The sequence below is a fragment of the Triturus cristatus genome, chromosome 5_1 (genome assembly GCF_964204655.1).
Source record: "Triturus cristatus chromosome 5_1, aTriCri1.1, whole genome shotgun sequence".
In the NCBI taxonomy this organism is placed as follows: Eukaryota; Metazoa; Chordata; class Amphibia; order Caudata; family Salamandridae; genus Triturus; species Triturus cristatus.
In genome coordinates, this window is record NC_140587.1 from 472,886,118 (window position 1) to 472,900,657 (window position 14,540).

The 14,540-nt window shown below is 43.0% G+C and overlaps 1 protein-coding gene across 2 annotated transcripts in view; it reads left to right on the forward strand.

The window, feature by feature from the left end:
* The window catches only part of NBN (nibrin), a 443,605-nt gene that overhangs the window by 19,746 nt on the left and 409,319 nt on the right, over nt 1–14,540 (forward strand). For both annotated transcript variants that reach the window (XM_085605307.1, XM_085605308.1), the window contains exon 2: nt 13,597–13,730. In XM_085605307.1, the coding sequence (XP_085461433.1) occupies nt 13,597–13,730 (134 nt within the window). The remainder of the gene's footprint in view (nt 1–13,596; nt 13,731–14,540) is intronic.

The window sequence follows — 14,540 nt, forward strand, 5'->3', positions numbered from 1 at the left end:
GGGGGCGCTTGTTTGTATCGTTGTAATCCCATCACCCCCCACCCTGGGTAGAAACACAGAGAAGCTAATCCCATTTGTATTCTAAGAAGAGATTTTAAAAAAAAAATCAAATAAAACCAATTGTCATCGTATTTGCGCAGGGGGTGTTAAAGCAGTGGTACAGCTGTGGCGCTCTTTGTTAAAGGCATTGGTGAAGTTAAGGTGAAATTAAGGTGCATGTTACTACCGCAGAATGTTCATGCTGTCTCCGTTACATGTGCAGAAATGTTTTAGCGAGATTTTTAAAAAACGGACCACACGATTAAACGTGTGTTACAAGGCGGGCGGTTTTCACCTCCATCTTAAACTTCTCCGTGAAATCAACAGGTGGATAAACTGCAAAAAACATCTATAATGTTTTTGTTTTAGCGTGTTAGGTGCATAGACGACAAAAAACGTATTGTTAGTGTGCGGTAGCCAGCAAAACCAGTAACAAAAAGTGTCTTATTTTTAGTGTCATTGTGCTGGACAGGTGTGAAAATGTAATACTTGCCGGACAGCCAGGTAAACAGCAGGAAAGGTTAATCAACCATTGTATTTAGCGTTGCAAACAGGTCCAGCATCTTTTAGTGGGCAGTGCCAGCAGAAAACGCACGCGCTGGTACAGGGTCCTGAAGAAAGGTCATAAAGGGCCGTGGGCCAAGGCCGTGCTAGGCCTCAGTCCCAAAAAAAAGCATTTACAATGCAATAGGTCTTGCAATGACATTATTTTAAGCTATTGACATTATAAATGGCAATGTCTTTTAAAAAATTAAAAGGCATTGTTATTTACAATACCAAAAGCAACACCTATTGCATTGCATAGCGCGGTGTCCGTGAAGACGGTGCTGTGCTTATTAAAGTAAAAAAAAAAAAGACAATTCCTTTTATTTATGTTTTAAAAACAAAAACATTAAAAAAGGCATTGCCATTTACAGTGCCAAAAGCTCAAACTCGAAATCCAACATACAGTAATCCAAATACGAATATTGCTAAAATAGACTTAGAATACAGTTCCTTGAAGTCGATAGCTCAGTCCGGGGCTATAACGGCACAGTGAACAAATAAATCCAACATTTCAGGCCAACCTCTGCGTCGCAGGCCAACTGCGGTGTCGGTAAGACCCGCAAACTGTACCTTGGAAATGCAGGGCGTCATGAACCTTGCAATGATCACCGAATAAGCGTCGTCGTCAGCGTCGGTTCCGAAGGTTAGTGCAGAAGTCACACGCCTTGCAGATCAAACTCCCAGTAGTTGAAGTTAGGCGTACTGGTGTCAATGACGGGGCTGTGATGTGAAGCAGGATGATACGACGTTCTGTGCTCACAGGTTATGGTGCAGGCAGGGGCTCGGTGACGGCGTCCGTCGTTGTCGATATAACCAGGGCTGTGGTGTGAAGTGGGGCGATGTGGCGTGCAGTGTCCACAGTTAACAGTGTAGGCAGCAGCATCGGTTGACGAGGCAGGAGTCGATGGTGCTAGTGGACCGGGGCTGCAGTGTGCACGGGACAGTGCTTTGTGTACCTAACAAGTGGTGACCACAAGCCAAGTTGCAGGCAGTGGCGTCGATGTTGGCTTGGAGCCTGGTCGTCAGTGATACTAGGGTGGCAGTGTGGAGCTAAGCAATGTGAAGTGTGGTGCCCACAGTTCACAGTGCAAGCAGCAGCTCTGTGACAGCGTTGTCAGTAATACCAGGGTTGTGATTCGAAGTAGGGTGATGCTCGCTGTTGTTGTCGGTGTCAAAGTGGGTTTTCTTCTGTTGCAGCACAAAACACACCGTTCCGAGTGCTGGTAGCAGATTAACGTGAAGTCTTTGCTGTTCCTGAGACTTCTTGAACAGCGGTCAAGCTCTACCTCAAGCCCTTGGAGAAACTCAGGAAATCAAGTTCCAGAAAGTCCAGTCCAGTCCTTTCACTGCCCAAGACAGAAACAGCCACTGCAGGCCAACACAGCAAAGCAGACAGAAAAGTGGTATTCCCTCCTCACAGCTTCTCCAGCTCTTCTTCTTGGCTAATTTCTTAGTTTAAATGAGTTCTAAAGTACTGAATACACTAACAGGCAGAGGCACACAGGATGGGTAAATAGGAAAAGGCCCGATTTCTAAAAGTGACATTTTTAAACACACAATCTAAAAACCAACTTGGCTAAAAGATGTGTTAATACATTCTGAGTTCAGAGCCTGAACTCCATTTCTCTATTGTGTCCGAATGGAAAGTTACACTTGTAAGATGTTACAAGGCAGCTCCCATGTTAACCTATTAAACAGACAACCTTTCAACAGTGAAAAATAAAATGCACAGTATTTCACTATCACGACATGTTACATACACCAGTAAGTGTTCTACCTGTCACATACACTGCACCCTGCCCATGCGGGTACCTAGGACTTACCTGAAGGGTGCCTTACATGTAAGAAAACGGAAGGTTAGGGCATTGCAAGTGGGTGCAATTGCCAGGTCGACATGGCAGTAAAAACTGCGCACAGACTCTGCATTAGCAGGTCTGAGACACCTTTGAAAGGCTACTTGTGTGGGTGGCACAATTCCGTGCTGGAGACCTACTTAAAGTATTTGACCTAGAGGCCCTGGGCACACACAGTGCACTGTACCAGGGACTTACTAGTAAATCAAATATGGCAATCATGGAAAACCGATCATAGCACAATTAACAGTAGGAGCACTTGCACTTTAAAACTGGATAGCAGTGAAAAGTCCACAGAGACTGCAGTTTCGACCTGCTTGATATGTTCAGAGGACGACAGTATTGCGTCATTTCATTGATGTCAGTGCCTTCCTGGACACAGACTTTGCCCACTCAGAGCTTCCCCATTAGTCAACGACAGCACCATAACCTTTCTCTTCAACAACCCTCGTCATCGAGCCCCTCTTCAGATCCAGCTTGCAGCTTGCCTCACCAATGACTCGTTGACAACAATTGTTTCTCCATAAAAGTTTCAAAGTCTGAAGGTAAACTTTGAACTGGGACAAACCTGGTCCCTGTATCCAAGTGAAGAGTGGATCAAGGCCTGCCTAGGAGTAAAGACAGTGTTGACTAATGCCAGGTTTAAGCTTATTCAATATTACTGTTTACATATTACCTACCTCACCCAAATCAAATTAAACAAAATGTATTCGGAGCGTACTCCCAGATGTATGGCTGCTGACACAGAGTTCTAGCTACCGTGTAGTCATAACCATGATCTAGTAGCTATTCATTAGGATCAATATCAACCTAATCTACTTAGTGATTGGAGTTTTAATGTATGGGTTCATTGGTTTTCACTCAGTCTCACATACATTGGTTTCGGTATTGATTTGTGATATATTTAGCGATTACCTGTAGTTCAAAGACACATAGTACACAGTAAAAACACAATTCAATATTTCCAAATCCTTATTTCCAGTGTTGACTCTGATTTGCAAATCGTGAGCCACATGCTTATTTTGTTACACCAAACGCCTGCTTATTTGTTTGCATCAATCACATGCTTTGTGCCAAAGTATATCACCTGTACATATAAAAAACAAAACAAGACACACGCAACATAAATTAAAAATCCATCACAGTTGATAACTTACCCAAATTGGGTAAAAATTTGTGCCTCCTCGAGTTGTGCACCATGGCACGCCAATTCCGTTTGAAATAGGTAATCAATGTTTGGGTCAATTTGGCCCAGTTTGATTCAGTCTAAAAAGAGTTCAGTTCTGCCATACTTACAGTTTGGTGAAGACCGGCTCTCTGGACGACCCTTGAAGTAGAGACTTTTAGACGCAGATTCCTCACCTTTTGAATATTCCCCAGGTGTCAGACTGGATCCATAGACCTTCTAGCAGTACCTCTGTGCGCCAGTAGATGACACCGTGCATCTCCACACTGATACTGTGTCTTTCATGCGAAACCTAAATAGGTGCCATTCCATTGCTGACATCAGTTCCTTTCTTTCCTCAAAACCAGACGGAGATCCTGAGTTACAGGAAGATTCCTTAATAAGACTGGTCCAAATTGAAAATTCGGTCCCAATCCATGTGATATCCAGAATTTCCAAAAATCGTGTCCTAGGTCAGTCTTCGTTTAAATCAACGTCTTCAGGTAAGTTAAGAAAACTCCAATCATGCTCCAGTGAGAAGGGGGTGAAGGGGGTGCAGCACCATACATCTCGATCTCTCTCCTGAAGTTGCTACCCTTCGGAGCGGATCCTGCAATTTGTTCTGGCACAACCTGAGTTTCCGGATCCGTCTGCTATTCCTGCAGTACACATATTTCCATATACTTATCCTGCAGGCCTATTGACGCTACCTGCAGTTCGTGGTGGGACAGGAGCATTTTCAGTTTGAAGTGCTCTCCTTTGGTCTCACCAGTGAAGAAGGTAAGACTCCACCATTTGGATCCCAACAGATCTCTAAGCTTTTATATTGATCAGACCAAAGAACATTGAATGGAGGACCTGCTCTTTATTAGGTCTGTAGAGCAAAAAAAGGCAAGGCTGTTCAGAAGATAACCATCTCCCACTGGATCGTGCTCATCATTAAGATCTGCTACACATTTCTAAAGAAGCAGCCACTAGAAGGAATACATGACCGTTTTGTCAGGGCCAAAGCTGGGCTACCATGGTGTTTGCATGCAGAGTGCTTGTCCTGGACATTTGCCCGGCAGCTACCTGGGTGTCCCTCCATAAGTTTACAAAGCACCATAGTATGGACAGTTGGGTTCATCGAGAAGGGAATTTTGCTCACTTGGTCCTGCAGGACTTTCTGGTTTGGGTCCCTCTCCAGATAGATACTGCTTTCACATCTATTCAAAAGGCGAGGAATCTGCTGCTATAAGTCTCTATCACAATAACTTGTTACTTCCCTTCGGTAAAGCTCTTTCTGGTAGGGATTCTGTCTAGCCCCAGATTCCTCACCCTCCCTCCAATCCTTTCCATTTTGTGATTGGACTCTATCTATTAATAAGATCCCACGTCTAGGAATCTGCACACTGGTGACACCAATTTGCTTTTGGAGCTCTGCATCTTGAGGGAGCGGACCCTCTCAAAAGCAACTAAGATCAGTGCTCAGACATAGGGTCTATATAGGCCCTGCACATAATTTCCGGAACTGAACAGCCTCAGTACGGAGATGCAGGGCACCACCTACCGACACGCAGAGATACTGCTGAAAAGTTCCAGATCTAGTCGGACATCTAAGGAATATTCAGAAGGTGTGGAATCTGTGGCAATATAGAATCTCTGTCAGAAAGAACATTATTGAAGGTATGTAACGTGTTTGATGATCTAATTGAACTGGCAGGATTATACAATTACTGATGGACCCCCCAGGCACTAGGCCACCATAACTGTTTGCAGCCTAACGTGTCACTTTAGCACATAGATTCTCATTGAAGTGAATTGTGCTTATTATAACCTGAAGGGAAAGGGAAGGGTTGAGGAGTGCCATTTGCATGGTACTATAGGGGTGATCGAGCGTGAAAACATGCAGCATAGGGTTGGAACAGTCAATACCAAAAAACAGATGTGGCTATTTAGGCCGGTAGGTCGCTATTGTAAATTACATTGGGTTGGAGGATGGGGTAACAAGGTGATGAGTAGGGTTTGAAGTGTAATATTTGTCATGCAAATTGGTTTGGGAGGGAGTTCTGTTAAGAACTCTTATGCAGTTCTTGAGGTTTAACATGATCTAAAACGACAATCAACAAGCATTTGTAATGCAATCAGTCTCGCCTTTTGGACCTTATAAGTGTTTAGCCACTCAACACATATATGACATCTTACGGACAACATTCTTATTTTTAAAATATGTATTGCATTTCTGCTACATTGGGCCACTAAAATACAATATTTTAACACTTTTAGCCAAGCAGCATCATAGCACATAGATTGGATAACTGGGAGTCTGCAACTTGTATGTAACAAGCTACCAATAGTAAGTGTCCGACATACGGTCATCTGCAACAAAGTGCTGCAGCTTTAATGACAGAATAAAAGGGCAAAGGGAGGGCAGGGAAGGCAAGTTAAAGAGCGTTTTAGAAGATTAAATCGTATTACTGCTTACACTCTCTACTGAGTATGCCTTTAGTCTCAGATGAATACATTATCTAATTTTCAAGCATTTCTTAATCTCTGATAAGAAATGAAAGACACTTTAGGTTTCCATGAAGGAATGACGTTTACACTAGAACATGGCTGGCACTGTATTAGAAGACCAAACCCAAATGAAGGAAAACAATATATTTACTACATACCAGCCTATTTGGCTAACAAAGATTCATTAGTACCCTAGTCATTTCGTTTCTTTGCTTTCTGGTTCGTGCAGTCATAAAAGTATAAGCAAAACTGCAATTATTAGAGTGCAAAGTATTCAAGTTGAAGTTTAAAGTTAACTAATTTGTATGGAATTTTGAAATGATCGTTCTGCTTAATGCCCACTGACTGTTGCAGGAAGGCTCGGAGAGACTCTACCGCCAATCAGTACTAGGGAATTCTATCTGGCACACTAGCATTGGCAGAGACTCCACCAGTTTTCCAATCCTAGGTAATTTCACACATTACCAGACCCTCCCACTCACATACAGGTCTCAGAAATATGTTCTACCGTGGGATCGGTTCGATGCAGTAGGGATGTGCTAGAATTAAAGATGAAAGAAATCTGAAAAATAAGTCTGTAAGACAAGTCATAGACATGTACCATAAACGTGCTCTCCCTGTGGAAACAAAAAAACAAACAAACACTAAAACATGCTGATAGCAGAAATGTAAATACACTGTGTTGGTGGATAAATAAAAGTGCTGTTAGTTTGTCTTGGCGTGCTTTCGCTGTGCAACCATAAAAAAAATAATGGTGACCCTCCGGCCCCAGTGGGGGGACATATCAACATTCCCCCTTTGCAAAAATACAGCTTGTGGCGAATAAAACAGAAGGTACAATGGCTACCAGGAAATCCCAGTAACGAACACAAGATTGTCCGAGCTAGTATTCCAAGCCTGTGCGACTGCACCTGCAACGACAAGACTTCACCTAGAAGCAGTAGCAAATGTTATCTGTGAGCTTCGCACTCCAGCTGCTACAGCAAGACCTTTGAATTCACCACGGAGGCAGGGAGTGCGGGCCACATAGAACCCTACTTTTCAAAAGACTAAGAACATTAGCCATGAGCTGACTCTGCTCCGTTGATCTGATGAAGCCCCAAAGAACTGTTGTGCCATTTTTATGGAGCGTTATAACTAGAAACACTTCAACAAAGGTTTGACAGCAGTGAGAATCATTGCCCGGTTCACTTCAAACTTCTTGTGAACTGTGCACTGAAAACCATGAACAAAGCCTTACCTCAGCATGTAGCTCCACCCCTTGATCCGAGGAGAAGTGAGGCACACTGGGGACGGCAGGAGCTCTGCGAGGAGCTCAACAAACACTGACTGTCCTTAAGCACATCCAAACCCGCCCTGAACTAAGAGAGCTGACACAGCCTTGCGCAAAACGAAAGCACGCCATCTCACAAAAAATATGATGTAGAAAAGAGAAAAAAACATGCCAGAACCTATGTACTTCAAGAGGCGCCCAGCTTGCTTGAGTTACGACTCCCCTATAACAACATGGACAACAAAAGGAAGCGTCTGGGAGTGTGTGCCATGATGTTGCCACCTTTGCCATTCAACTTGCCTGAGACATAGACGTGCTAGCTTCATGGTGACAATGGGAGGGGAGTGGGGAATTTCCAACTTGGCCAGCATGACGAGAGAAGGGAGGGACTAAAGGCAACACGGAAAATGGGTAAATTCCAGCAGGAGTCAGCTCTTGCAGCTACAAGCAGGGAACATGAGCAGGAAATGAAAAAGAAACAAGTGAGGCAAAAGAAAAAGTAGTGCGGGACACTATAGTATATGGCCATCTGTGAAATAATCCATGTAACAGGGGCAGTCTCCAGGGTGTGACCAAAACAACGAAAGGCGGGAAAAATGTAACTGATCTATCAATGAAAACAAAAAAAATTGGATTAGCACATGAAGGGAGCAATCATAAACGATGGGCGTACTGAATGCCCATTCAGTAGATACAGCACAGTGACCTTTGTGTTACTTTAGCAAAAATACCTGTTATCAGACTCTAAGGCCAGAACTAGCGTTGCGTTGGTAAAATATGTTGAACTTTTCTAAAGTTATTTACTTTATTATGAGAAAGCCGTAACCAGAGCAGTACTTAATTGCAAACTAATGTTACAATACTTCGAATAACATGCTGTTATGTAGTTCCTACAAATCTATATAGGAACTGCGCGTTTAGACAACTTAAAATAAGGGATTGGTGTTCAGACTGATTCCAGACACGTCTGTATACCAGCTAGCTCACAGTGCCACTATAAGCCCCCCAACTTACCAAGGAGTGAATAGTTTCTGGCGACTATCGAACATGACAACCCTGATCCCTCAGGGATCATGGAAACCGTACAGTACTTTTCGCTTAGTCACTCATGCTCACTTTGTTTCACAAAGATACACAGAATAAACGGTGGGGACGTTTTCAATAAGTATTTATTGAACCAGCGTCATTCAAGTGTAAAATATGTGTGCTACAACAACCATTAGACAGAAACTGATATATACAATTACAAGAACCAACAGAGTAAATAAAAGGTAGAATTCTACTTTGGTGGTAAAACAGTGAATATATGCAGGCATATAGATACATGGTAGTAATCATGTGTTCTCCAAAGATGCAAACCCTAACTAGATGTACCTACGTGTACCTTGCATGTATGTAGTTGTGAAGCCAAGAACCCACCTGGGAAAAAGCCCACCCCATTACCTGATGGGAGAGAATGAAGGACACCTAACTGGGTAAAATGTCAACGTCTGAACCATTATCTAGAGCAAGGTAGGACAAATGTAGGTAAAAGGTTGTGCAACTACCTAGGCCTATATTGGAGTACATTGAGTTTCATAACAATGCAGGTAATTCACAGCTTTAGTTGTACATTACATTTTGTCTTGTACAATGGCCTTGCTTTCGCACATGCTCTGTAGATTCTTAATATGTCTTCTGAAACAAAAATCTATAAGGAATCTTCTGAAAACGCCAAGTGTCATGCTGCTGTGCAGTACTGAACGTTGACTCTTCAACCTGTTTCTCCATTGAGTGGCAAAAGGGTGACAGGAATAAGGAACGCTTGTTTCAGAAACATTGTGTTGCTGGTCGAATCCAGGTAAAACCCAGAGACGACAGTCATGGAGACCTCTACAGGGGTAGAAAGTAGACCCCGTTCAGGCAGAGCATGACGGATGGAACGTAATAACTTTCTGGATGCCAGAATGCTAACGAAATCTATGCACAATCAAAACAAAGGACAATGCACATGGGAAGGAAAGACATGAGTTGGCAAATACAGGCAATGCTGTGAGAAGAGAAGACAATAAGTTATATAAAAAGTGGTGGATGGAATGCATGAACTAATTTCAGCCACTGCTAATCACTTGGGCCGCATCCCAGTCCATCTTATTTTGCCCACCATGCCACTTCAGTTTAGACCTAGACATATGCAAATCAGTCTTGGTCCTGCTCCAGAGGAAACAACCAGCCTAAACTGCCAGGCTTGGGCCTCCCTGAACCAGAACACAAGCAACCCAGGGTCAATTTCGTCCCAGTCAGGGCTCATCAGCCAGGTGTAGCTTGGTTCCAGTGATACATTTGCACAGGACCTATGGGGCAACACACTAAACTATACACAAAAGAGAAGAAAGCAATCAAGGTGAAACACGTCTTGGACTGCTTGTGTTCAGGTCTTTCTATGAGAAAACAAATAACTGCACTTATCGCTCTAGGCTGAAGGGACACATGAACCACAGGGTGAAACCAGACAGGCCTTTGGTTAATGGAAGTGTCAGGTGAGACTTGGGGCTGGAAGGAAGCACTTTTCCTGGACACATGAGGATGCATGAAACCAATGAAGGACCTTGAGCTTATAGCAGGTATGGTAATTGGGAATGTGGTCTAATAAAGAATGAGGAGCTGAAAGGAGTGGAGAGAAAAATAACATAATTGTGCTCACTAACCAGGAGCAGGGTGAGAACTGGGACATCAGGTTAAGAGTCTTACAATGTGCTCACTTGCAAGCCTCACTGATATTTATGCTAGCGCTGCTTGCCTCGACCTAGCAGTGATGCTATGGTAGGTTGGAGTGTCATTTTCGAATAGGTAACCATCTAGGATTAGGAAAAGTTACAGCTGATATCGAGGGCAGCTTCCTGCCAACCACAAATGAAGGAATCCGTGTCAGCACAGTGTCTAACATAATACATTTCCCCAGCTCGGCAGCCTTGTCGTACAGCGATCCCCCTTACTTGCAGGGTCTTGACCCGACTGTGGACATCTGGATCAAATCCTCCTGAGTGTCTGCGAAGGACTCCTATGAACTGGATAGTGTTTGTCACTCATGCTGTGATATTCTAGAAAAGTAACTTGGAGTCATCTCAGTCTTTGTTGACTATCTCCTCTTTCCATCTTGGATTTCCACTGTATCTAAGAGTAATTTGGCATCACTTGGGCTCCTTTATGCTTTCTGTAGCATTCCTATACTTGTCCCTCTCTTCTGGCTTCTTTTTAGACTCTTGTGAGTTGTGTCCAGGTATCTGTGTCAACTGTTGCTCACTTTGGTGCTCAAGTGGTCTCTCCACAGCTATGCCTTTTCTCCAGTTGCCCTAGCTGCTTTGTGCACCCTTGGATATATTCTCCGGGCCTCTTCCCTATCTGTTGACTCTTTAAACAGTACTTGTTGTTATGCTGAGTTTATGCTTTTGCTTATGGAGGTGTAGCCCACCTGCCCCTGATAAGGTCGATGGCTCTCGCAGTATTGTTATGTTATGTTTAAATCATTTATTGAGCGCACGTACACCAATTGGTTTCTTGGCACTATTTCTAGGAGTGGCCTGGGCCCTGGTGATTTATTCAAATGGCTGAGTGAACAGCCATGTATTGAGAAGTCTCCTGAATCTCAAGAGGTCAGTGCAGGATCTGATGTCAAGTGTAAGGGTGTTCCAGAATCTAGGCACCAGCACTGCGAAACTGCAGCCGCGTAGTCCCTTCAGTTTGTAGGAGGGTGTGACCAAAAGGTTCATGTGGGCTGAGCGCAGATTGCAGGTGGGTATATATCTTTGAATAAGACTGGAGACAAATTTTGGGCTGGTGCCATGCAAGGATTTAAAGAAGGGCAACCGACTTTGAAGGTACAGCGTTGTGGTATGGGACGCCAATGTAGCTTCCTCATAAGAGGGGAACGTGTTGCCATCTGGGCTGCGGATAGATCAGCCTAGCAGCCTGATTCTGCACAAGCTGTAGTCTTTTGATTAGATATAGTAGTAAGCCAAAGTATAAGGAGTTGGCATAGTCTATGTGAGACATAACCATGGCTAGAACAACCTGCACCAGCGCTTTCCTAGTAAGGAGTCGGCTGATTTTCCTTATCTTCCTCAGCTGAAATAAGCAAGTAGAGATTGCTGATCCGATCGGGATTTCGTAGTAAGGTCACAATTGATTGTGACCCCGAGACTGTTAGCTGAGGAGGATGGGTAGGGGGAGAACCCAACTCAATTGGCCAAAAATGTGAGCTCCACGGATTCTGAACGCCCCCTGTCAAGATCAGTTCGGTCTTGTCCGGGTTTAATTTTAAGCGGTTGCTATTCATCCAATTACGGATGTGCACCATAGTGGCTTGGAATTCGGACAAGGAGTCGGGTGTGTTATCAGTGGTGAACATTAATTGCAGGTCGTCTGCATAGTTAAATGTGCACGTTTTTAGATCTGTAGAGAACCATCTCTGAGCCAGATGACGCCTATCTGATGTTATTGTCCTGAGGGGGCGTATTCCTTTCTAGATACTGTTAGCCAAGCTGTGATGTTTTCCTCACTAAGGTTAACGGAAGGTTGATTAATTGGGACTGTGTTCGCCAGTGAATTACAAAAGATATTTCTGTCAATGCCATTCCAGTTCCTTGCCGTGAACCCTTCATTAACTGGGGGTATATCCATGGGTATGTTGTTAATTGCAAAGGGGAAAATGTCAATGCAGACACTATAAGATTGGATGTCCAGACTTGATCAAGTGTATACCCCTTGATGTGTGTGGGGGATGTTACATGTTGAATACAATTCAACCCATTAAGTAGATCAGTCAATCTATGGAGAGGGGACCACCCAGTGCATTGTTGGCCCTATAGTTGAAGTCGCCAATCAGCAACATTTTAGCGTGGTTGATTATTAAGTTGGCTACTTGCTCACCCAACCAAGTTTGAGGAGGTAAGATGGTTAAAAATACATCAGATTCAAGTAATAAACACAATTCTTGAAAACTATAGTAGTTTTAAAAGTAGCTTGCGCAGGGCAGCGGGAAAAACCCAGAGTGCCTGCTCCCCCGCTGCTACCGGCATTAAATGGCCGGTTGCAGCCTTGACTCCTCCTCCCGCCTTCTGTGATTGGACGCCCCGGGTGGGCGTCAACCAGAAAATGAATGAATCCGCACCGCAACGTCAAGTGACTGAGCAACCAAGTTTGAGGAGGTAAGATTGTCAAAAATACATCGGATTCAAGTATAAAACACAATTCCTGAAAGCAATAGTAGTTTTAAAACTAGCTTGCGCAGCGGCACAATCCTAGTATTACTAAAGTATTGAACGTTGCGAGATTTGTTACACTCACATTTAAGTGTTGCGAGATTTGTTACACTCACATTTTGTGACAAATCTGCCACTTTTTCCTACCAATATTCTGGTAAATTGTGAGGCACAAAATGCTACCTTAGAAATGTTTTCTCTTGCAATCATTTATTTTTATGACTCTGTGGAAAAGTAAATGCTAAATTTGACTGTAATTGTTGGGTCATTTGTTTGTTACTGATAAGATAAGATAAGGTTGGAATCCTGATAGTGTCTGATCATCTTCACAATCCCATTCACAGGTGTATCTCTCACCAGATGCTGCCTTATTTCCCTTGTGATTCCAGATATTGTTTCCCAGTACTTCAAATGTGTATTTGTGTATCCATATATACTGGGTTCACCAATAGTTTTGAGCCCCCAATTCTATGAGCTAATGTTATAGCGTGACATTAATTTAAAATAACTGGGTTTAACCAATATGGCATGCCCTCGAATTTGTGCAGCCTTTTACAAGTGGCTGTAACATAATAATGGGCAGGTCTCCTTAACGGTGGTGGAAATTGAATTATATTGTGAGCATCGACGCATAAAAAAGTGAATGGTCTCTTCTGCTGTTGAATTGTGCCACACTATTTGTTGAAATCGAATTGACAACATTTTGGTACAACTCCACCGTGTAGGATACGTTTTTCTTTTTTTGGTTCCCACATTCTTGGTTACTGGAATTTCATCTGTGCAGTGAGTATTCAGTGGTGGAAGGATTCTACCCTATTCTTCCTAGACACCAAACCTAGCACTGGACCATTACACAAGAAAGCACATAACTCTCACCCCAAAACAAAAAAATACGTTAATCAGATGTTTTTCATTGCATGGAATTTGTGTCATGACTCCCTATGTATCAGCCCTTTTCAGGATATGGTTTGTTTTTGTTTCTAGGTGAGACTCATTGTTTTTTGATTGGTGTCGATTATGTTGTGGGACGCAAGAACTGCGCGATCTTGATTCAAGATGACCAGTCCATTAGTAGAGCTCACGCTACCTTTACGGTTAGCCATCCACAGTCTAATTTGGTAAGTTTTTCTTTTCTGTTTCAAAAAACAGATTAAGTTCAGTATTCTGATTGACATCACAGTCTCCCCAACAAAAATCCAGCTGAATTTCTCTCACTGAATGCAAATGCTCTTGGTCACCATTTAGTTAGAGAACGTTAACTGTAGACTATTGGATTAGCTGACGTGACTTATATTTCTTGACTCGTGAACTGCAATGAATTCTGTTCTTGTCTGATGTATTGAAAACTGCTTATACAATTGTTGAAGTCAAAGAGTAATAATTAGAAGTCCAGTATCTCACAGAAAATTGCTGTTGCTTTGAGAACCAGCACATCTAATGGTGGTGTTTAATGCTGTTTTGCTTTAGAATGCACGGTTGTTAATTTCTTTTTCAAAGGCGACCCCCATTACAACTAGATTACTTATGTGGATTGCATGATGTCTAGTCGTTGGAAACACAATCAAGCTATAATATTCAAAAAACAGTTAGATGCCGTCTTGAAATCCTTGGTCTTCTTGGGAAAATCAACAGAGAAAAAAGCGGGCTTAGCTAATAAGAAAAGATTAAAACACATTGCTTCTACGACTATCACATTGATGCTGTAGGATGTCCTTTCTGGAGCCGGGGAGAATGATGACTGAGCCTCACTCACTACAGCTCTATAATTCATACTCCCTCGCTTTGAAACCTGAACGTCTGCGTAGAGGTGAAGATAATCGGGTTTGGTTTTACTATCCTACATTCCTAATAGACCTCTTAGAGTTTCTGGCATAAGCAATGCATATCCTCAAAAGAGTATCACAACCCTTTCAAATACCAACTGTGAC